General features: G+C 43.0%; 2 protein-coding genes across 3 annotated transcripts; both read right to left on the bottom strand.

Annotated features, from left to right (window-relative positions):
* Positions 1 to 375: 375 nt before the first annotated feature.
* Positions 376 to 10,092, bottom strand: tcp11l1 (t-complex 11, testis-specific-like 1). 2 transcript variants are annotated; one of them, XR_011602553.1, is made up of 10 exons: positions 9,790 to 10,073; positions 9,262 to 9,411; positions 7,727 to 7,859; positions 7,521 to 7,641; positions 7,084 to 7,304; positions 6,637 to 6,773; positions 5,944 to 6,122; positions 5,648 to 5,829; positions 4,923 to 4,997; positions 376 to 4,824 (listed from the first exon to the last, which is right to left on the bottom strand). XR_011602553.1 is itself a non-coding variant. In XM_070972834.1 (10 exons), the coding sequence occupies exons 2-10, from the start codon at positions 9,401 to 9,403 to the stop codon at positions 4,613 to 4,615; spliced, it is 1,500 nt and encodes a 499-aa protein (XP_070828935.1). In that variant the 5' UTR covers positions 9,404 to 9,411; positions 9,790 to 10,092; the 3' UTR covers positions 376 to 4,612. The 2 variants fall into 2 exon arrangements, 1 of the variants encoding a protein (XP_070828935.1); XM_070972834.1 differs by having other exon boundaries at positions 4,923 to 5,095; positions 9,790 to 10,092.
* A 982-nt stretch (positions 10,093 to 11,074) lies between these two features.
* LOC139337877 (DEP domain-containing protein 7-like) lies at positions 11,075 to 18,640 on the bottom strand. Its single transcript, XM_070972700.1, has 12 exons — positions 18,574 to 18,640; positions 18,070 to 18,255; positions 17,788 to 17,929; positions 17,598 to 17,693; positions 16,040 to 16,230; positions 15,667 to 15,868; positions 15,332 to 15,483; positions 14,878 to 15,069; positions 14,535 to 14,677; positions 14,209 to 14,334; positions 12,243 to 12,318; positions 11,075 to 11,539 (listed from the first exon to the last, which is right to left on the bottom strand). Exons 1-12 carry the CDS (start codon positions 18,638 to 18,640, stop codon positions 11,328 to 11,330), a joined length of 1,785 nt encoding a protein of 594 aa, XP_070828801.1. The 3' UTR covers positions 11,075 to 11,327.
* Positions 18,641 to 21,527: the final 2,887 nt, after the last annotated feature.

Genomic DNA, 21,527 nt, shown 5'->3' with positions numbered 1-21,527 from the left:
AAACATTTGCTGGTGTTGAGTGGAAGTCACATTTCATTGTAAGGGCTACTATGCAATTGTATATTCTGCTTCTATAAATGTCTTATCAGGTTGAATATCGGAATTCTGGCTCCACCTAGTGTCTCATATGTAAAATATACGTAACGCTGGTGGGTCCTCTCAGTTTTCAGTATTTTCAGATCGTGCTTTGGTCAAGAGAGAGGACAATGTCAGACTGATGGTTCGTCAACAATAAACGAAAGCCCATTAGGTCATTAACATACCTGCATTACCTGGGAATCCCATTAGATCCCTCTCTAAAAACAAACCTGAGAGAAGCAGGCCAACAAAGAGACAAACCAACAAGACGTACTGGGATGACAACTGACTCTGCTCTGTGGGACAAACAACACTTTATTGGCATGATGGATGAACATTTAAAGACAAATATCAGTGTAACTGATGTGAGCAGTCAATGAATACATTTTATTCGTTTGGGGAACAGGCGACATCATTCTGTGAGTACCTGAAGAAATATTCCAACCACTGTAAATATTCTGCTGTAAGTTGAGTGTGTAAAATATGTCTGCAAAGCAAAGTGTTTGTCAAAAGTAAATATTCTAAACATCTTACAATTAGAAATGCTTGGAATAAGTTAAAGTTATTCGAAACAACAACTAACAAAAGAGCAACGGTTCAAGTTGGTCCATAACACCAGTCTGGCTTCCCTTCAGTCAATTCGTTCAGGTAATTTTCTTTACGCGTAAAACACTAAAATATCTTACAAGAACAGTCAGTTGTGCACATACAGTGGATACAAAAAGTCTACTTACCCTTTACTTCATACTGTTGTGCAGTTAAAATGTGTGTAGGAAGTAATTCATTCACAGGATGTTGTGATTTTGGTCATTTAGATTTAGATTCCCCGTGAGCCAGTGCAGAGATTTTGATTCTCAAGCTGTAAAGGTGTAAAGCTTTTTTTTTGTATCCACCGTATTTCCTCAGGATTGCAGTGAAAAAGACAGCATGCAGTCATGCTTTGCTAAACCGCTTTGAGCAGTCAAACAGTCAGTAGCTCTGAGCTTGAAAACTGTCAAGTACTGAAAGCTTTTACTAGCCAGGTTTGTATGAAAATGTCAGTGTAGGGAATCAGTCCCAGCCAAAACGTCTATGAGTGCTGCATATTTTTATCAACATTCGTAACTTGGCAAATAAGTCCCATCTCTGCCATATTCAGGACAGCTCCAGAGGTGGTTTACGCATTATGAGTTGACAGGAGACGTCAGTCAGGCAGACGCACACATTCTGTTGGAGATTTGTTCGGGGAATAGCCCAATTTTGAGACGATTCTGTCGTGGCTGACGAATTACCAGTGTTGTGGCCGATCATGAATGACAATCGGCATCTGTATTCGTGTAGTGTGACATGCTAAATGACCTGTCATGCAGCGTCTGGGTGAAATCTGCCAAAACATGTTCCTGAGCATTGGCCAATCAGTTGCTCTCTCCAGAGCACAGTCAGGTAGCCAGCTGTTCTCATTGCTCAGGAATATTACTGGATAGATAATCTTCTTCTTTGTGTACACCAGCAGGGTGTATAGTTGAACGTCTTCATTGTGTTTACATGGTTAATATAGCATATAAGCATATGTATTAGAAATACACTACTCACTAAAAGTTAGGGATATTCATCTTTTGGGTGAAATTTCAGGATGAATCCAAAATGTACTATAACCTTTACAGGTGAACTTAATTTGACCTTCTCTAAACTTTTGAATGCACATGTCCAATTGTTCAATGTTTCAGTACTGTTTGCACAACTTGCTGTTGTCTAACAAGAAGCTGAACGGTAATTTTCACAACAGGTGTTCACATTTTGACATCACGAGACCAAGACGACACCCAACAACTGATCAGCAGTACCTCGCCATTGTGAGGCTTCAAACAGGATGTTCTCAGAGGGAGGTGCCCACTGAGGTTAGAGTGTCAGTGTCATCAACAGGCTGCAACAGAAATACTGGAAGAGTCACAGGAAGGCATAGAGGTGGACGTCCTTTGGCCACATCCCACACTGATGACCGCTTCACTGTGAACAGTGTCCTGCGGAACCGGATGATGAATGCCACTCAAATCCAGGCACATTTGAGGGAGGTGAGAGGTACCCAAGGGTCACGTCAGACCATTCGAAACCGTGTGCATCAGCGTGGTCTGCGTGCTAGACGACCTGCAAGGGTACCTGACCACACCACCATGCATAGGCGTCATCGTCTTGCATGGGCCAGGGAGCATTTGCACGGGACGAGGGACCAGTGGACCTCAGTGCTGTTCTCTGATGAGAATATATTCACGCTGAGCAGAAACGATGGCCGCCAACGATATTGGAGACGTCAAGGAGAGCGCTATGCATCAGCCACTGCTGTCACCAGACGAGCCTTTGGTGGTGGTGGTGTTACAGTGTGGGCAGGTGTGTCTAGTCAATACAGAACTGCCCTACACTTTGTGAATGGTACAGTGACAAGCCCATACTACCTGAATAATGTCATTAATCTAGTAATTGTGCCCCTGCATCAACAACACAGGCCTAATTTCATCTTCATGGACATCAATGCTCCAGCTCATCGAGGTCGCATCATTAGGGAACGGCTGCTGGAGACTGGGGCACCTCAAATGGAGAGGCCTGCACTTTCTCCAGACCTGAATCCCATAGAAAACCAATGGGATCAGGTGAGTCGCTGTGTAGAGGCTCGTAACTCTGTACCCCAGAACATCAATGACCTGAGGGCCGTCCTTCAAGAAGAGTGGGATGCCATGCTTTGGCAGACAATAAGTCAACTTGTGAACAGCATGAGACGTCATTGTCAAGCTGTAATTGATGCTCAAGGGCATATGACAAGTTATTGAGACAGTGACATTTTTTGTTGCGGTATACCCACCACTGTTGTTGGCTTTTCAATCAATTATAATTATAATATCACTGTAGCGTGAACTTTTTACATTTTTCATAAATTTCACCCAAAAGCAAAATATCTCTACCTTTTTGTTAGTAGTGTACAGTATGTTGTGTATTTGTTTGATAGGTACATTTTGTATTTTGAAAACTAAATGCATTGGTATTTGCAAACCACACTTTGTGTGTTAGTGAACCGTAGGACATTCGTAAATAATGTTTCTGCCAACGAGTGCAGTGTCCTGTGAAAACCGGCTGACCGCTTGGCCTCCTGTGTCGCTGTCATTGACCTGCACAGCTCTAGTGACAACAGTTCCAGACCCACAGCGGCAACATTTGTGTGGAGATCATTGCACATACAAAGCTGTGGGTCTGACACTGCCGCATCTAGACCTGTGTGGGCTTGAGAAAGTTAAAGGAGCGTCAAACATGCAGTCGTTCCTTCCATTTAAGTTAGATGAGGACTGATTTCCTACTCCAAGACATTTGATAAAGGCTCCAATCCATTGTCTTGTTGATTTTAATTCTGTATTTCAGAATCATAGTTTTGCTATGTTATAATTAGTGCTGTCAAAAATATCACCTTATTAATGCGTTAACGCAAATCAATTTTAACGGTGTCATTATTTTACCGTGAGATTAACCTAGTGAACTTGTAGTTTTTTATAAGCTGTGGCCACTGCTAGTAACGTAAGAAAAACTACAGGATCCGATTGTAAACCGGAAACAAAACATTAGGCACGCCCCACGCACGTGTTTGGTCTTGTCTGCTCGCTAGCTGTAAAAGAGTAGGCTACCGGTTTGTGTGGATGTCAAACGCGAAATGCCAAAATGGATGCGAACAAGATTCTGAATGGAAAGTTCAGTTTCAAAAAGTTGCCAGATGGGTCGACTGACAAGACCAAAGTTATCTGTGTGTGTTGTTGGTGTGAACTGAGTTAGCACATCCAGTCTGAAATACCACTTGATGGCCAAACACACGGCGAATGCGAATTCTCGGTCGCCTCCTGGTCAAAACCAGGCGACAATGGATGGCTTTCAACAGAGGCGTATGGAGGCTATTATGTTCAAAGGTTTTCAATTAAAAAACATTTGCACAAAGCAAGCCTATCCCCTTTTCCATGTTGATAACAGTATTAAAATGATAATTCAAGGGACATTTAGAATAGATAAAAATGTGCGATTAATCGCGAGTTAACCACAACATTCATGAGATTAATCGCGATTAAATATTTTAATCGATTGACAGTGCTAGTTATAATCTACCTAACCACAGCGGTTTTGTAGAAAGAAATGTGTTAATACTCTGGAAAGTATGGTAAACGTACCACTAAGTACTGCTGTAGCATGGGTTCTAAAACACAAGTATTGTTTTGGATCAGATATCGAATGATACCCAGCTAGTAATACTGAAAACAACTCCATGTGAGATGGCTATTGTCAGGACACAATAATGAGGCCTGAGGTTTGATCAAATAAGCAACAGTGTGAGTTAATGTGGATTTTAGCCAATGCTTTTGATTATGTTGGCATAAGGTGCACTCTCTGTGGGAGCTGGCTTTATCTGCTGAATGCAGATCAGCTTCCTCGACACCTTTCTCTAAATCTTAACCATTACTAGTGAGGGGAAATGGCAAAACTACAGTACAGACCACTCTCCACGTGGCTCCTGCTCCGTTTTCCATGTTTATGGACTTTCCCCTCCTGTCAGTATTTTATGGAGAATCTTTTGGTAGAACGGAGAGAAGACCAGCTTGTTGAAGTTGACGAGGCGGCTGAAGCGAACAGCAAGCTCCTTCAGCTCCCTGCCTACTGGAACAAGACCCCCCGGCAGAGGAGGAGGGGTCTTATGTTGGCTGGACTCCAGGGAAGCCAGGAGGTAGCTCTGAACTCGAGAGTCTGAGAGGAGGGGAGAGGAGATCTCTGTCACTGTGTCCATAAAACGTCACAGTCAATCACACGGTGTTCAAAGTCATCACGCGCATCACTGTTCTTACCCATCAGCTTGCGGACTGCGTTGTCCGGCTGGACGGTAGCTGAGATTTGTCCCCTCAGAGTGCTCTTTCGGTCAGCTGAAAATGGAGAGTAGCCATGTTGGCTTAAACACTGACTCAGCTCAAAACACAGTTTCTCCCCGATGGTCGCTAAGGCCTCCTGTGCACTAAAAGACCTTGGGACAGGCAAAAAGGAAGTATTTAAATATAGTAGCACAACTTGGCTACAAGTTGTAAAACTGCTGCTAGTATTAAAAAGATGCAAGTGCAACACACAGTAAAGCTGCATTCATTGATTTTTTTTTCACTTGGTAGCAGCAAAACATTGGCATATTAGCACCTAAGTAACTTTATATGGCAAACATGTTTGCAAACAGGTTGTTTATGTACACATCTGGCAGACATGGGACATTATTAGTTCAATATTCACTCTTTCTAGTCACTTGTCACTAGTTCTGTTCTCGGTCTCCATCAACTCCTGAGAAATATCAGACTCTTCAGCTGCTAAATTCTCATTCTTACTGAACTATATTCACCATCAAATTTCTTGGTAAAATGCTAACTGCCTCGAAAAATAGCTAATCTTTGGCTCAGTCGCATTTAGGCAACTAGAACCTCACCCTGATTAGTCACTCCACCCAGTCAGTGGGAGTCATAGCTGAAAGGTTCCCTGCATCAACCTGCAAAGTTGTCCACTGTAATTTGACAAACAACATACTGGTACTCACGGTGTGTGCATGTCTGCAAGCAAGACATTGACAGTGTTTTTAAGAGTCTCCATCAGGCCCGGCAGGCCTGAGATAGCCTCCCCTGTGGTGGTGTAGACAACGAGGAGCACGGAGGAGAGCAGAACTAACTGCTCAGCCTCCTGCTGCATCTCCTGAAACCGGACCTGATCCATCAACAATGTCTGTGGAGACGAGAATAAGAGGAACACGGTTTATGCTCACAGACACAAACAGAATCACAAGGGACATAATTCATTAAAGAAAAGATGACAGGTTTCAGGATTGACGGAGCGTACCTCTGGGAAAGGGTCTGAGGCGTGGTCCCACCTCAGCAGGCGTAAATAGGCGTGATTATGGACATTAAGGGGGACGAGTGAGGGAGGGTTTGATGAGGCAGCGCTAGAACCATCCGCTGCAGCCTCTCTCAAGCATCTCACTGTGTCCTCAAGCCACTTCTCAGTGTAGTCTAAGGCATCTAGAGAAGAACAGATCATTTCCTGGATACAGCAGATCCTTGTTTTCCCAGCAAAGACATAACATCCATCCATTCCCTGCTTTGAGAAGAACCAGGCCACACTCACTAAAACACTAATAACAGCTTCTTCACGGTTGACATTCCACCAATTATGCACCCCAGAAGTCAACTGAAGATATTTTTGTGATAACAAGCACATTAACACAGAAATCTATGATGTTCAATTGGAGGAGAGTGCAGCAAGAGGAAGTCGTAGACTACTATGAATGTCCTTCTTTGCTTTACTCCATGTGCTGGAACTAAGCCAATTAAAAATTTCAACTGTCAATATTTCATAAACAACACCCAGTTTTGTTTCAGGGTGTACTGTAACCGGCTAGCTGCATCACTGCAATGCTGCAAATAAGGCAAAATGAGTGCACATGCTATTAGATTTACCTGCAAGAATAACACATAATGTTTCAGCATGAATAATATATAATATGGTTTATTTAATGGGAGAATGATTCCTTACTAGGTTGTTTCTCCAGAAACTCCTGGAATTTGCTCCTTTCATACTCAACCGACTGCTGCATCAGATGAGGCCTGATGCTGCTGACGGCAAAGTTAGCCATGTCCACCTTCATCAGGTCCAGCACAGAGAATATGGCCCTAAGAGGGAGGACAGAGGAAGACAAAGACAGAAACAGAGACTTGTCTGTCATGAAATTCTATCCACTCAAAATATGCTGTGGAGGTTTGAAATCCACGTCCAACTCAGCCGAGGTTTAACTTGTTATCCGCTTTCATTAAGTCTACATTAAGTCTGGGGACCTGCTGCCTCTTCTCTTATCATCCGCTATGATAACGTCACTTCAGAACAAGCTGTCTTCTGCTCCAGAATGAAATTACACAATCTAAAAATAAACCATGACCAGAAACATGCACCTAATAATAGTCTCTCTCTTGTCTCTTGGCTTACTTGAGCAGAGGCACAATATCGGTGATCTCCTTTAGCTTATTCACGTCCTCGTCTCTGCAGGGGGCGCACAGGGAGCCCATCATCTCAACGATAAACTTGGACACTCGACTGATGTCAAGCGCTCCGTTCTCAGCCTGCTGCTGGATTAGAGGTAAGTCCAGAACCTCCTCAATACGGGAGCGCAGGCGACCATGGCCCGGCAGCAAGAAAGACAGCAGAGTCTGGATGAGCAGGGACATGGAGGACGATTAAATGCAGGCGGGAATGGAAAGACAGAAGGCAGATATTGTATGACATGTCCAGCCGTGCAGCCATGACGTTTTCAAAATACAAACAACTGCAGGATGAGCAGCTAAAATACGACCTCACATTTGAGGGGTTTCTGAGTCATCTGGGCTGGTTTACTTCCTGAATAAAATAAAAAACCTCCGCTTCACCTCTTTGATCTCAGCCAGCAGTTTAATGGCATGTCCGTACGTCGGTGGATCCTCCTTCAACTGAGCTTCCAAGCAATCCCAGAATGCTTTGTGCATGATCTCCTTCACTCTACGCTCCAAACTGTGCACAGGTACAGGAGGTACTTCAACTTACACAGCAAGACAAGCACTCAAAGGTCTGTGACTGTGTCCAATCAATGTCTCACCTCCCCTCAGGAAGCTCCGCTGGCTTGACTTGAAAAGCGTGGTTAACCATTATTTCATGAGCCAGAGCCATGTTAGTGACTCCTTTAGCCGTCTCCATCAGCTCCTCAACAGAGACAAACCTGGGGGGGCTGGCTGTGAGGGAAGAAAATAAACAATTGAAATGATTTATTCCTAGAAAATCACACATCAGAGTGTACTTTGCCTCAAAAGCAAGAGAACAGTCATAATCTTTCTGTTTTAATCAAGCACACAATAAGATCTGTTAAGTCTGTTCAGCATACCTGCCAGAAAACAGAGTTTCTACTCCTGCCTCTACAGGATAATCCAATTTGTAACTATCAGTATGAACAAGAAGGCACGATATTTCCAAACACTTGTATCTAGTGGCCACATAAGGGCCAATGAGGGCCAGTGCCACTATGATTGACAGCTGGCCCACCCTATCAGAAGCGCCCGACATTATCTTGAGAGGAAGGTTGCGTCCCTGGTAGAGGTGACCAACAGCTGTCCGCCGGACATTTTCCCAGGTGTCAACAAGCTGTTGAGAGTCATGATAACACTCGCCACAACCTCATGCACAGCAGAGCGCGTCTTTTCCACCACTGGGAGGATTCACACAAACCTGCGATCCTCCATGGGAACTTCTCTCTCGCACAGACACACACTCGGACACACACACACACACACACGCATGCTCTCACACACTGCACTCACACTCAGCCACACACGCACCGAATTGAACATCCATGGTCTTGACTAGCTATTTGACAAGTCTTTATGTTCGATGTTAAAATCACATACATGTATGTCGTGCCTTAGATTCCCCCCGGGGATGAATAAAGTATAATCTATCATATCAATGTAGCCCGTTATTGTTTGCCATTAATCGTCTGATCTGGGATGATATCACGTGATATTTAATTTTGGGACAATTGCTGTAGGCCTACTGCCTATATCAGAATAATTAAAAAAAAGTAAAAAATAGTGGCCCACACTACTTCGCAAAAGTCCACCCTGTTGAAAAATCCTGGCTACGCCACTGCTTGTGTCATGCCTTCATCTGTCAATTAAAGTGTCCAAAAAGTGTCATTGTGTGTGACATAGCTCCCAACTAAGTTAAGCTTGTTTTGTTCTGAAGTGGAGCACGCAGACGTGATGATGAGATGAGAGTTAGAGGAGCTGTGTTGTTGAGTTAAGACAGGAGAGCTCTATGTGAGGTAGCCAACCCCTGAAGGAACATGCTTGTGAGGCTGCCTCACAGAGTGTTTCTTTATCTCCATATACAAAAGGAAGGTTGTTTGTGCTCACGTCTAAGTCAACATGTTTCTGCTGATAAACTGAGAGACTGAGGAACTGAGCTGGATCTGAACCGCATCTGAGAGGAAGCAGACCGGATCCCAACTGAAGGCAACAACTTGAGAGCTTTGCACTGCAAGTCCAGCTCTGACATACACCGAGACTACTGGACAACAGCAGACAAGTCCAAATCCACAGAAACCTACTCCAGTGAAATTGAAATGAACCCGTTTCCCACCTTGAGGAGTGTTCCCTCTATGTGGACTCGGAGTATTCGCCCGGACCCTCTTCCTCACTGTCTCCTCCGAAGCATCCTGCGTCCTCTCCTCCTTTGACTTCTTGTCTTCTCCACCCTCAAGGTGGTCTCCCTCCTTCGGCATGCTCAGGTCTGCAAAACAGCATATTTTGCCTGTGTCAAGTTGTAATCTGCAGTTATTTCAAAGTCAGTAAAATGCACAGTGATTACGCTACACGACATATATGTGACGTGTCGCGGTGACAGTGATGTTTTTAGACATGCAGTATTGCGCCATCAATGAACAGCATTTGTAAAGCGACTGGATTTCATGGTAAAGTACGAGGAGAAGGAGAGACACAGGTTTGTTGTTGTGATCTCGAGATGATGACATCACCTACATCAGCTGGGGAGGGGGAGAGGAGTCGGTGCGATGCTAAGCTGTCTAAGGTGGTGAACGCGACAGAAGTAAACAGAACAAAGCCTCGTGGCAGTGCGGCTGTAATCACAGTCTAGTCTAACGTTACTAACCTTGCAGTCGGCAGCACCGAGGAGAGAGATGGGTTAGCTGTGAAGCTGAACTTATCAAATGTTAGCTTTAGTCAGCGTGAACACGATTCGCTGTAAACAACAAAACCCTTAAGACACAGCCACTCCCTCAAAACCCACCATGGTAATTATCACTGTTACAAATTCATTCACAGCTTCACCACTGCCAGACACCGTCCTCAACACAATGAAGGCTTTGTTTCATCCTAAATAAGTCGAGCTTTTTAACGTCGTCGCCTCCTCTGCTGGTTTGCCGCTAACCGAGCGTCGCTTCCTGTATTGGGTGGGGCTAAAATGACGTAGCAGTCGAGCCCTCTCCAGCCCGGGCGCGCGCACACAACATCTATGGGTGGTCATGTATCCAGATTTAATCCAGGTAGTTAATTTCTCCATATTATTGAACAGCATTAGATTTTCTCCCCACAGAATGATTACATATGCCGTGTAGGCCTGTTCTTTTACTGAATGTAGGCATTAAGTGTTTTAATTATGCTTATTTTTCACAACACACCATAGTTTTCACAGTCTATCCTTGGATTAAGGCAGCAGAGCTCAGTGCGGTCAGTACAGGCAGGTTTCCTCAGGCACACTGACCTCCACTCCCAGGATACACCAAACATCATCGGTAAAAACTACATCTGGAGTCTTGTCCATCCCAAAATATTTTGGTGGTGGTTTGGTCTGGGAGTGTAGTTTTCAGCAGCACAGGCACAACTGAACGACCACAGAAATATTACAGCAATATTGTAGGACTGCTACAGGAAGCAGTGTGTCTCTATGATCCTCTCGACCATAGCGACATGTTGCAGCTTGTCACTATGATCGTGAAGGTGACACTACAGGCGATATAGTATAAACTTGAGTATTTATAGTATATAGGTTAAAGAATATTATAGATCTAAGACAAAACTGAGGGGAAAATGTGCAATTACCAATCTGTCTGCTCCTTCAGCACCACAGACAGCACCCTGGATTTATCAACACACAGCACAGTTAGGCTACTGATATCTCAGAGCCATGGTCGGGGCCAGAGTCTAAAACAAAGCTCAGTCAGATAAAGGATCAATGAATCAGGCAGAGTAGATATATTCACAATATTAAGAATTAATGGATAAATAATGGATTTAGTTTTTTTCCTCACAAATGATGGGCTGCCTCTCCTCTATTCCATCTGCTTTGTGTTAAAACACACACATTCAAGCTTAATCATGGGACATAAAATATAATGTTTATCTTCTGAATTTAGATTTGAGAGAAATACAGCCCAGTATATCAACAGTTTATTTATTTTGTTCAATAATAAAGCAAATACACATACAAAAGCAATCATATGCTGGAGGCATCTTTCCCATACACATCTTTACAATGTACATTAATATTTTATTGATATAAACACTTCTTTTAAGTCAGCCTGTTTGTGTCTAACTGACACAGAAATGTAACTGGCAAAAACTATTAAGTGGTGAAAATGACTGTAGAAGACATCAGAAACAGAGAAAATGTATGAGTGTCCTCCAAATCTACAGCACACTAACAGCAGATTCACCAAAGTACTGGTTAAATATCTCTGGGTGGGCTTGGTAAAACTGCCCGAGCAGGCGCTTCCTCTCCTTGGCAGAAATCTTGGTGTCCAGGTGGATGCTATTCAGCAGCGCCCACAGTTCCTGCTTGGTGGTATTTTTTGTAGAGTGGGTGTAAGTCCTGCTGGAGAGCTGCTGACAGAAGGTCGAGCCTGAAGGACAGAAGAGAAAAACAGCGTGAACCGTCAGCTCCTCGCATATTACCCACAATTCCTCCCAGTGACCTCTACCACAAACACATCAGCAATTTTCACATTCAAATATGACACCAACGAATCATTAATCAATGAAAAATCTAATTCATAATCAATAAAATGCACTTTAGACGGACGGCTGTGCGACTGACATTACTGAACACGTTCACTGATCTTAGGACTCTTTTCTACTTCTAAGTATTACACTACCAGAGGATCCACCCGCAGCAGAAAAGCATTTAGAAATATTCAACAACAAAAGCTTCTGCCAAGCGAAACACTGCACGTGGAAGTCATTTGTGCTCCTCTGTGGAGAGTTTCAAGTAATAAATCATGACAGATGCAAATGGGGTTTTTTAGACATCTGTAACTAGACACATAGTGGTGTTTCAGTCAAATGAAAAATATCAGCACCATTTTCAACCGCAGTGAATTAGAGCTTCTTGTGAAATGGTAAAGAGAAGTTTTTTTTTTGTTTTTTTTTTAAATGGTACCACATCTGTCTTATATCGTATTGTACCTGCAGCTGTACAAAAGCAGCTGCAACCTCGTGAGAGAGCGAGATTTCTTCCCATCTGTTCGGACTTTTAACGCTGTCCATTATCAAGGTGTTATGTGTTGGCCGCTGCTGTGGGATTACCACTCATGAACGCTCATTTACCAGTCACGTCGGGCTGCTTCCCCTGCACCAGGCCGGCCAGCTTGTCACTCACTCCTTTGTGCAGAGCCCCCGGTATCTGGAGCAAAGAAAACGAGGTTGGTGGCAAATTGTTTAACGGCAGAGAACGGCTTGTCCATGAAATTACACGTGAAAAATAAAAATTGGCAGTCTTTTCATTTCAACTTCCCACTTATCCTTTTCTCTGAAACCCTTACACAAATGTCTGTAAGAGTTTTCTGAGCTATATTTTGCAACCCAATGTGAGCAATTTGTTTACACAACAGGGAGTCACAACACCACTGAATGTCAAAGCTCACACAAACACTTCAGACAAAGTCAGCCTCAAACCAATACAGACAATTCTGAGTTGACCTTTTGGTAACAAACTATCAGGGCCAGACTCTGGATTGCCGTTTCAGGAAGAGTTCACAATGATGGGCTTTGATTAATGTCTTAAATCACAGGTCTCAAACTCATTCCAGAAAGGACCGAGTGGCTGAAGGTTTTCTTTCCAACCAAGCAGCAGCACACCAGACTTGACTCATTTCATTAGCTGATCTCAGTCTTCAGACAGCTGATTGGTCAGACTGCGTGCTCTTGATTGGTTGGAGGAAAAACCTGCAGCCACACGGCCCTCTGTGGAACGAGTTTGCGACGCCTGTCTTAAATTTAATAAGATGTAACACATGCGAGTGTTGGTTTTCATTCACTTAAAGGTGGAGCTCTGTCAAGCCTGAAAATCCCTGAAAATGTCTCAGTGATGTCATCAGGGCCACCTCAGCTTGGGTTCAGGGTCGCAAATTCAAAAAGGCTAGAGATGCATTATGGGACACGTAGGATCCAGTGTTTTTAGAGCCGTGCTATTTGGAGGGTTCTTTTTTTTTTTTTTTAGGCATACTACCAGCATGGCTGCCAAAACCAGTACTTTGCTCTGACAGACCTACACGGATAAGCCTTGGTGACATTATGGCAAGATCCACAAAATCAAATATCTCAGATCAGGAGCCCTTGACTACATTTGTCCAAGGGCCAGAAACTGAATAAAAAAAAAAATCAAAAGTATTTAGGCCAAATTAGCCTATTAACATTTAATATTTTCACTTTCTTAGAAAATGAGTTATTTTTACAAGCCTATATCAGCATGAACAGAATTCCCCAGAAAATGCTCTCAGACCTCCACCAAGGAAGCAGTCAGTGCTCAGTGCAACCAATGAATGAGTCCTTATCGCAGCAAAAAACTCCTCTTCATCCCAGGAAACAAAAACACTCTGTTTGAGACTCAATACAACAGTTGGCCAACAAAAGTACAACCAAGTGACGCCTCTCGGTTCTAATAGACAAGCTTTGTGATTCTGTGAGTTACCTCCAGTAGTCCTGCTAGTGTGCTGCTTCGATAAATGAAAAGCTGCTAGTGGCTAAAAATTAAATAAAATTATTTAGTGCTTTTAAGGCCACTGTTGCTGTACTGTTTTTTCCTTAAACCTGACTGAAAATCATACAAAATCCTATCCAAGACAGACTGACTTTGGAGATGGGCCTGTAGTTGTTTAAGGGAGTAGGATGAAGCTCTTTCAGGTCAGGGGCAGAACAAAAGCAGATTTCCATATGAAGAGGATTTCAAAAGGGGTGTGATAAAATTGGCTGCTAGCTTTTAAAAGTAAGGGTCCAAGTTATCAGGACCAGCTGATTTTCTGTTGTCTGAAAGTTTGAGGGCTTTAATGCACCTCTGAGGCTGAAACTGTCTTAAAACTAAAGGCTTGTCCTGCCGTGATGTGACCGTCAGAACAACAAGGAACCAGAGGCAATGAAACGCTCAGTATCAGAGATTCTATGAGTCCTTAATAATGCATTGGGGAAGCTCTAGGTCATTTATATTTCCTGGTAAGGATTTAATAGTCTTCCAAAATTTCAAAGGATTGTTTAAACAAGGAGAGGAGAAGCATGTGTTCTGACAGCAATCCCTTACCTTGAAAATTTCCTTTATGTTGCTGAGCATGAAGACCACCAGCAGGTCCTCTTTGTCCTTTGAAAGAGCCTTGTTGTGAAGGATTGCCCTTGAGAAAGACCTCTTCACTGCCAGTCTGTTCTCCATCTACAGTTCCAACAGCACATGTCAGATTACAGACAAAAACAGGTGGTACAGCTCTGGAAGCAAGCCCTCTTTGTTAGCAGCCTCTCACCTCTCTGCCTGAAGGCAGATGAGAAGCGGTGCCGCAGTGACGACTTTAACGACATTTTCGTGGACATTTTAAAAATGCATTATCCCATTTAAAATTTAGCACCAGCTCTCACCTCCTTGTCCAGTTTTATCCCTTGCGAGTCAGCTGCCAGAGCCATGAATGTAAGCAGCCTGCGCAGCTCATCTCTGCAGGCGGGAGGCAGCAGCTTCAGAGAGAGCTGCAGAGCCTCAAGAGCTGTGCACAACTTAGCCTTCACTGGGAAGACAAGGGAGACACAGATGTACATGATATTGAGGTTACTGAAATCTAAGAAGAGTTGGACAGCTTGAGTAGAGAAACAGGCCCAGAAATGTTTCATAAGTGCCACATGGGGCCACTGAAAACCTAAACAGGCGGAGTTAAAATGCCTGGTTGACCTGCAGTAGGACAGTGTGAATCATAACCCCGGCTGTTACCCAGCAGGTCGGTGATGGCTGTGTAGATGTCAGTCATGTGCTGGGGCAGCAGCGGAGGCCTGTCTGTGTGGCTGTAGTGTTTCGTCAGGGTCCTGTACAGCAGCAGCTTAGCCTGGGCCAAACCGCTCTGGGAGAGGCGAGGACGCTCGTCACTGCTGTTGACTGGGGTGGACACGGAGCTCAGAGGCTGGACTGCAGCCGGTAATACAGACATGGACTTTTATATTGCAGCATTGTTAAAAGTGGCAGTTAAATGCTTTCAACACAGCCTGTCACACTATCAAACTACATCTAAAGCTTCTTTAAAGCTGACATGAGGAGAAATTATATTATCTTTTCTAAGCAAGGACACCAAACTCAATCAGCTAGCGGCGCCGGCCTTTGGCAGATACCAGATACATGCCTTGCTCATGGGGACCAACACCCCTTTTCTGATACTCCTCCAAGCAATTGCCTCCATCCTGTGAACAGCTACCAGTTGGTGCTTGCTCACAGCGGTCCTGATCTTGGAGGAAACAGTGAGGCAGCTCTCTGCTCAGCTCCACCACTGGCTGATCAGGGAGGAAGTCCAGACAGTCCAGAGCTGCACAGAGCCACGCGTCTTCTCTGTGGAGCAACACAGGAAAATAATGAAAAATAAAATGGTTACATCCACTATTTATTTGAGAAATCTAGAACTGAGAAGATTGATACTGCTCTAAAGTGAGTGGTACTGTCATCCACTTCTATTTGGTGTGTTGAGATTAAACCAACAGTCTAAACAGCACATTGCTTTCAAAGCCAACACACTGAAAGTCCCTGAAGGCCTTGAGGATCTGTCTGTCCAGGTGGTTGCTGCTGTAGATCAGGTCGGGTTTACTGTGGGCCGGCATGTTTAAGTGAGGAGGAGAGGAAGGGGTCTGGCAGCACTGAAGGACCCCTTCCAGCAGGGGGAGCTCCACCAGGTTTAACAGCCTGACCAGAGTCTGCTCCTGCCACACCTCGTCGACCACTGAGGAGGGGAGCACGACAAAAATAAATGCACACATGCAAATACTGTACTATATTACTGTAATAAAGATTTTACTTTTCTGTCATTTCCTCATATCTTCGATTTATAGGCGTGTTACCACTTTTCACTCACTAATCTTAAAAAGAATGATTTCTGGGAGATGTGTCTTACATGATTGTGGTAAGACAGTGTCAGTCTGCACTCTGCTGGGACTCAGAGACAGACTGTCCACCAGAGGCTCCAATGACAGACAGGCAGTGGCAGAAGTGTCCAGCTGGTTGGCTTTTATGGACGTCTGAGTGAATTTGACAGGGCTGGGCGTCTGAACATGTGGCCGGGCGGGACAGGTCTGCTCTTCCTGCCTGGGATACAAAACAGAGACGGCTGAGAGCTCAGGCTGGTGACATGTCGAAGCATTTTGAGGATTCTAGCACAGGTTAGGATTTGACTTCTTGTGGCTTATCGTTTCTGGAGTGGCAGCTCTCCCTTCAGTGTCTCTGCTTGTATCAGACCACTGTGGGCAATGGTCCAAATCAAAGAACAGAGCTGCTAATGGTAATATTGGATTCACAGTGATTTTTGCATCAATGTGATGAAGTTCTTGGAAACATCAGTATCTAATCAAGTTGAAAATCTAAATATCCGTCTCTTCAAAGCTGGAACTGCACCGATGTTACACATCAAAGCGGTGTTACAGGTCTTGGGGAGGGCTCCTTCATGTGTGAAAATAGTTGCTCTAAGTCTTTTGTGGCTGGAGAGGGAAGAAAGAGAGAAGGATGAAGAATGCACAGAATTAAAGGACGATACCTCTGGCTCTGCTGCATCGATTGTCATCTTGTCTTTAAGCTTTCACAAGTCTGGCAATTTTCAATAAAGAAATAATGCAGTAATGCAAAGCTTAATCGGTGGAGTGCTCTTTTAAATGCCACTTATACTTCTAGTTCAGATGGGTGATGCATAATAGATGCAGACAACTAACATAAATGTCAAATCCAACCAGTCAACTGCTTCAGACTGTGCTCATAATTTTCAGATTAAGTGTAAGAAATCCCTTTTTAATACAACAACATTGGTAGTTTTTCCTAATAAGAATATTGGCAATAGTATTTTTGTGGCGTTTAGTATTTTTAATAATCTGTACATAATGTTCATACACGTAGTTGATTTTTTGTTCTATAGCCTGTATATTTTTTATCTTGACCCCTCTGTGCCACTGTTGTTGCTGTGTTTTGCTTTAATACTTTCTGGCTGTGATGGCTAACCCCGGTGTGGGATCAATAAAATCTTATCTTATCTTAATCATGACTAGACTAGCAACATAACACATACAGTGTCAACATCACGGTGGAATAACTTCATTTGGTCACCCATCAAGCATTCGACTTCTGGTTTTTCCTCGTTGGTGTGCAATCCTTTCTCACTCTAAACTGACCAGATTCAGTCGCATCACTTCACTGATGCACCGCTTGGTGAGGATGTGACATAAGAACATGGACATTCAGTTCATGAACTGACAGAAACATACACACAGTGTACAGTTTACAGTACACATGGACAATTTATGCAGTTCAGTGCAACAGTCCTCAGGAATATATCCAGTCTTGGTCAGTTTTTACTGACACTGTGTGATACAGGTGTTCAACCCTATGAACCTTGTTAGCGTTAATGTTGTATTGGACGATGTGTGACTAATAAACTGGTATAATGTCATGCAATGATTCTGACTTACCTGTCCGAGGGAGCACTGCAGAGGAGGTTTTGGATGCCATTCACAAGTGCACCTCTTTCCAAGTCTTCCACTGAAGGAGTACACACACCTGCAAACCTGTGTGTGAAAGAGCCAAATAATGGGCTACCATGTTCATACAGTCACAACCATTGAAGACAGAGATTTGGGGTTTTCTGAGTATGCTTCTAACCTGTAGAGAGCACTCTTACTGTCCTGAAACACATTCTGCTTCTTGTCTTTGCCAAACACTTTGGTTCCCACTGCCTCAAACACATTACAGTCCAGCAGAGCCTGGCACACACACACCACTTTGTCCCGTGACACACTGGCACCTTTCGTCAAACAGATAGTTAGGGTCAAAAAGAAACTCATAAAAAAAGCAAATGTTAAACGATGTAAAATGTGAGAATATAAAATGCTATGTGTAAAATCCACTGCCCAGCGTGCACACAACACACACACACACACACACCCTCAGAGCCTTTGACACGATTAATGTGTTCTGCCACCACATCGACAGCCTCTGAGCCGAGGAAGCAGTCGCTGTGAGACTTGAGGTGGACTCGTCGACACTTCACTGCCACAGAGGACCTGAGGTGGGAGATGAGGCCACTCCACATGGAGCAAGCCTGGACTGGCTTACTGGCCACTCCATGTGCTAAAAAGCACAGAGAAAAACTATTTCAGTTATATTTGACAGATGAACTGTGCAGGGTTGGAGTGCAGATGAGGAGTACAAGATACCTTGAGGAACAGCATGGGCAAGCTGAAGAAAGTCTACAAAGTCTAACTAGTCAGCAGCAGTGAATTGGGGTTGATTGTTAATCAGTGCAGACTGACCACAACAAGTTGAGGGAATTTTGAGTAGTTTATCATAGTTATCCATGGCAGAAGCAAACAATCAGACACATGAACAGGCCTCCGTGGGCGGCAGAGATCCAAACACCTCGCTGAAAAGCGTGCTTGCTGAACTTACCCTGAGGACGCACACACAATTTTTCTGCAAGGTTCAGCGCCGCAGCTCTTTCTTTAATGGAGCTCATGTCTATGATGATGGAGAAGCAGAGAAAGCACTCCTTTAGTTGATAACAGATGGTTAGGCAAGCAGGAAAGCGACCAGCGACACAAACCACGTCTTGACAAGCAGAAACGCCTTTATGTGCAATTTAAAAAGTCAACCGCTAGATGGCACCAATCGCTAACAAACACTGAACTCGCCTGTGATACAAAAGTTGAACCTTTTGTTCACGCTGTTCACCTGTATTCACAGAACATGCTAAATCAAACACCAAAAACACTGAGTATTACTATGCTACTATTTAATATAACCATCAATGCTGTCTAATGTTACATTTGAGTCAGCACAATCTTATGTTCCTTGATTAATTAGCTTTATTAAATGCAATAAATAATTAAAAAACTTTAATTTCCATTTTTATTCACATTGTATTTAGGTTCTAAGAGTTCAGAGGAGCACAGTTTCAGCATCTCACCTGTTTGTTGGCTGTGTGTGTTGGCAGGTGACAGACACCTTCACTCACGCGGCTGCAGTGTGTCACATTGCAGATGTGAGGGCGCACTGTGTCCTGTTTAGTCGTGTGTGTTTTTATGTTTTTGAACAAATTTGAGTGTTCTCTCGGCTAGCCATTGAGCTACTCAATGGCAGCCTGTCAATTAAAAAAAAAAAAAAAAAAAAAAAAAAAAAAAAAAAAATTTGAGCGTCATTTGGTGAATCGTTTCCTCTTCCTGGAAGCACGAGGGCGCTGTGATGAGGCAGTTCGGCTGATGTATTATCTTCTTTGTTAGCGGGGCTAATTACTAAAGGTAATGTAACGTTAGCTACTTCAACAAGACACATTTTGACCAGACTAATTCACTTACAACAGCTACATCAACGTATTTTAAAACAATATGTCGAAAAAATGGACGAACTAGCTGTCTGTTTGCTTTACATTAGCACATTTTATGCACCTAGCATTTCATGCTAAGTTAGCTTTCAGTTAAAGCTAAAGTTTTGGCTAATGTTTAAGAATGGTGGTAATTCCAATGGGATGTTGGATGGTAATGAACTTTTCTGTAATGTCTCAATTTAGGGGATGCCAAAGTGAAAAGACACACTTATTTGGAATGTGATAAATTCTGACATTATCTGTTAATTTGTGCTCAACATTTAGAAAATTCAAAGCTGGACAAATAAGGTAAGCTAATGTTAATTTGGAAACTGAAGAGTAACCATCTGATAAAGGAGTCAAAGACGAATCAATGTATGAATTACAATAAACAATGGATAACTCAGTTTTTTATTCATTTAAATTTCTAACAAATATACAAAAAACTGTTATTTTAAGTTACCAGATAACATGTTTTTTTAAAAACAGGAACATTACCCCCTTTTAAAGAAAATCTTAGCATTATAAAGAGCTTGGTATTTTACCTTTAGCTGCAATATGATGTGGAATAGAGAAGTATTAATATGTAGAATCTTAATTGATAAATTGTCAGAAAATAAACTGTCATTAAGACACAGTGTGCTGTGTAATACTTTTCCATGGCAGACATCTGAACAGGTGTACCAATGGCTCTGTTCTAGTCAAGTGAGGCAGCATTAACAACATCAGGACCCTGAAAGTGAAGCAACTGAATGAAATTCAGCCATCATTAATTTCATTTTTTACCACTTGCTATCCCTACTGTGGCATGCCAACATGTCTTCCTTTAAAAAGGCCTATTGTAGTGCACCTTTACACCAATATTGTAGTCGTTCTGTTATTGTGCTGCTGTCAGTTATACTGTGATGACTTGTATTATAATCTCAGGGCACTGGTTTAACTTTCTTTGCCTCAGTGTATTACAGTAACTTAGATACAGATGGGGGACAAATTCAAAGAAAAAGTAAGGTGCCTTATTTATGCTTCTCTAAGTCTCTGAACTCGAGTGGAGTGATGAACAAACAGCATCTTTCAAAAGATGTTTTCTCATCTGTTGTTCTGTTGATGATGGTGGAGAGTGCTGCCTAACACGTCACTGTAAAATCTCCCATGGGTGTTGATCTGGGATGAGATTTGTTGACTGTGAAGGCCACAAAAAGTGAATAACTTTTTATTTCCATATTCATCATTAAGTACCTTCTTGCATCCTCTATGAATGCATCTGCCGCTGTAATGTTTGTCTTCTTTATTCTGGTTTTTCTTTTAATTTGTCACCTGTGTGTAACTCACTCAAAGGTAACACAGACATCGTGTTGCTTAACAGAAATGTTCCCGTTTAATGGATGGCACTTCTTTAAATTTGTCTTTTTCATGGCTTAGAGAAGGTGGTTAATGCCTGCTCAGCTGAATCACAGGAGAAGCAAATAAAGACATTGTGGTCTACTCCCTTACTCACAGTCACATATACATTCACAGTGTGCGCATAAGACACACATATACTATCACTTCGACACACTAGCATACGTTTGCACATCCCCTCCCTCTTCAGCCTGGGGTCACATTGTCATTTTATGATAGTAGCCAATTCTAGCAGGGATCATTTAATTCTCCAACATGATTGATACCAGCGCAGGTTAAATGGGAGAAAAAAGGTCTGTTCTATTAAGAGATCAGTGGCTAGTGGAGACCTCCCACTTAAATAGTCATATTTTCCTCTAGGTGTGTGTTTGCGTGTATGCAGTGTGTGTGTCCCTCAGTTTCTTGGTTATGCCGAGGGGACAGAGACAGTTGCACAGGACCATCCACGGGTCAAATTAAATAACCTAGATAATTTAAAAAGCATTGACAGCACAATTTGTCCATTCAGTGTTATTGCTCTGACCCCTATTAGTGTCAATGGGCTGGTTCATTTGAACCTTGATGGCTTATCAAGGTGTTGTCTTCTCACCGCAGTGGAAGTGGTGTAAAACAAAGACAGAAAAAACCCTAATGGTTATTTCAA

Source organism: Chaetodon trifascialis, chromosome 10 (assembly GCF_039877785.1).
Source record: "Chaetodon trifascialis isolate fChaTrf1 chromosome 10, fChaTrf1.hap1, whole genome shotgun sequence".
Lineage (NCBI taxonomy): Eukaryota > Metazoa > Chordata > Actinopteri > Chaetodontiformes > Chaetodontidae > Chaetodon > Chaetodon trifascialis.
This window is presented reverse-complemented; position numbering and strand designations above follow the sequence as displayed.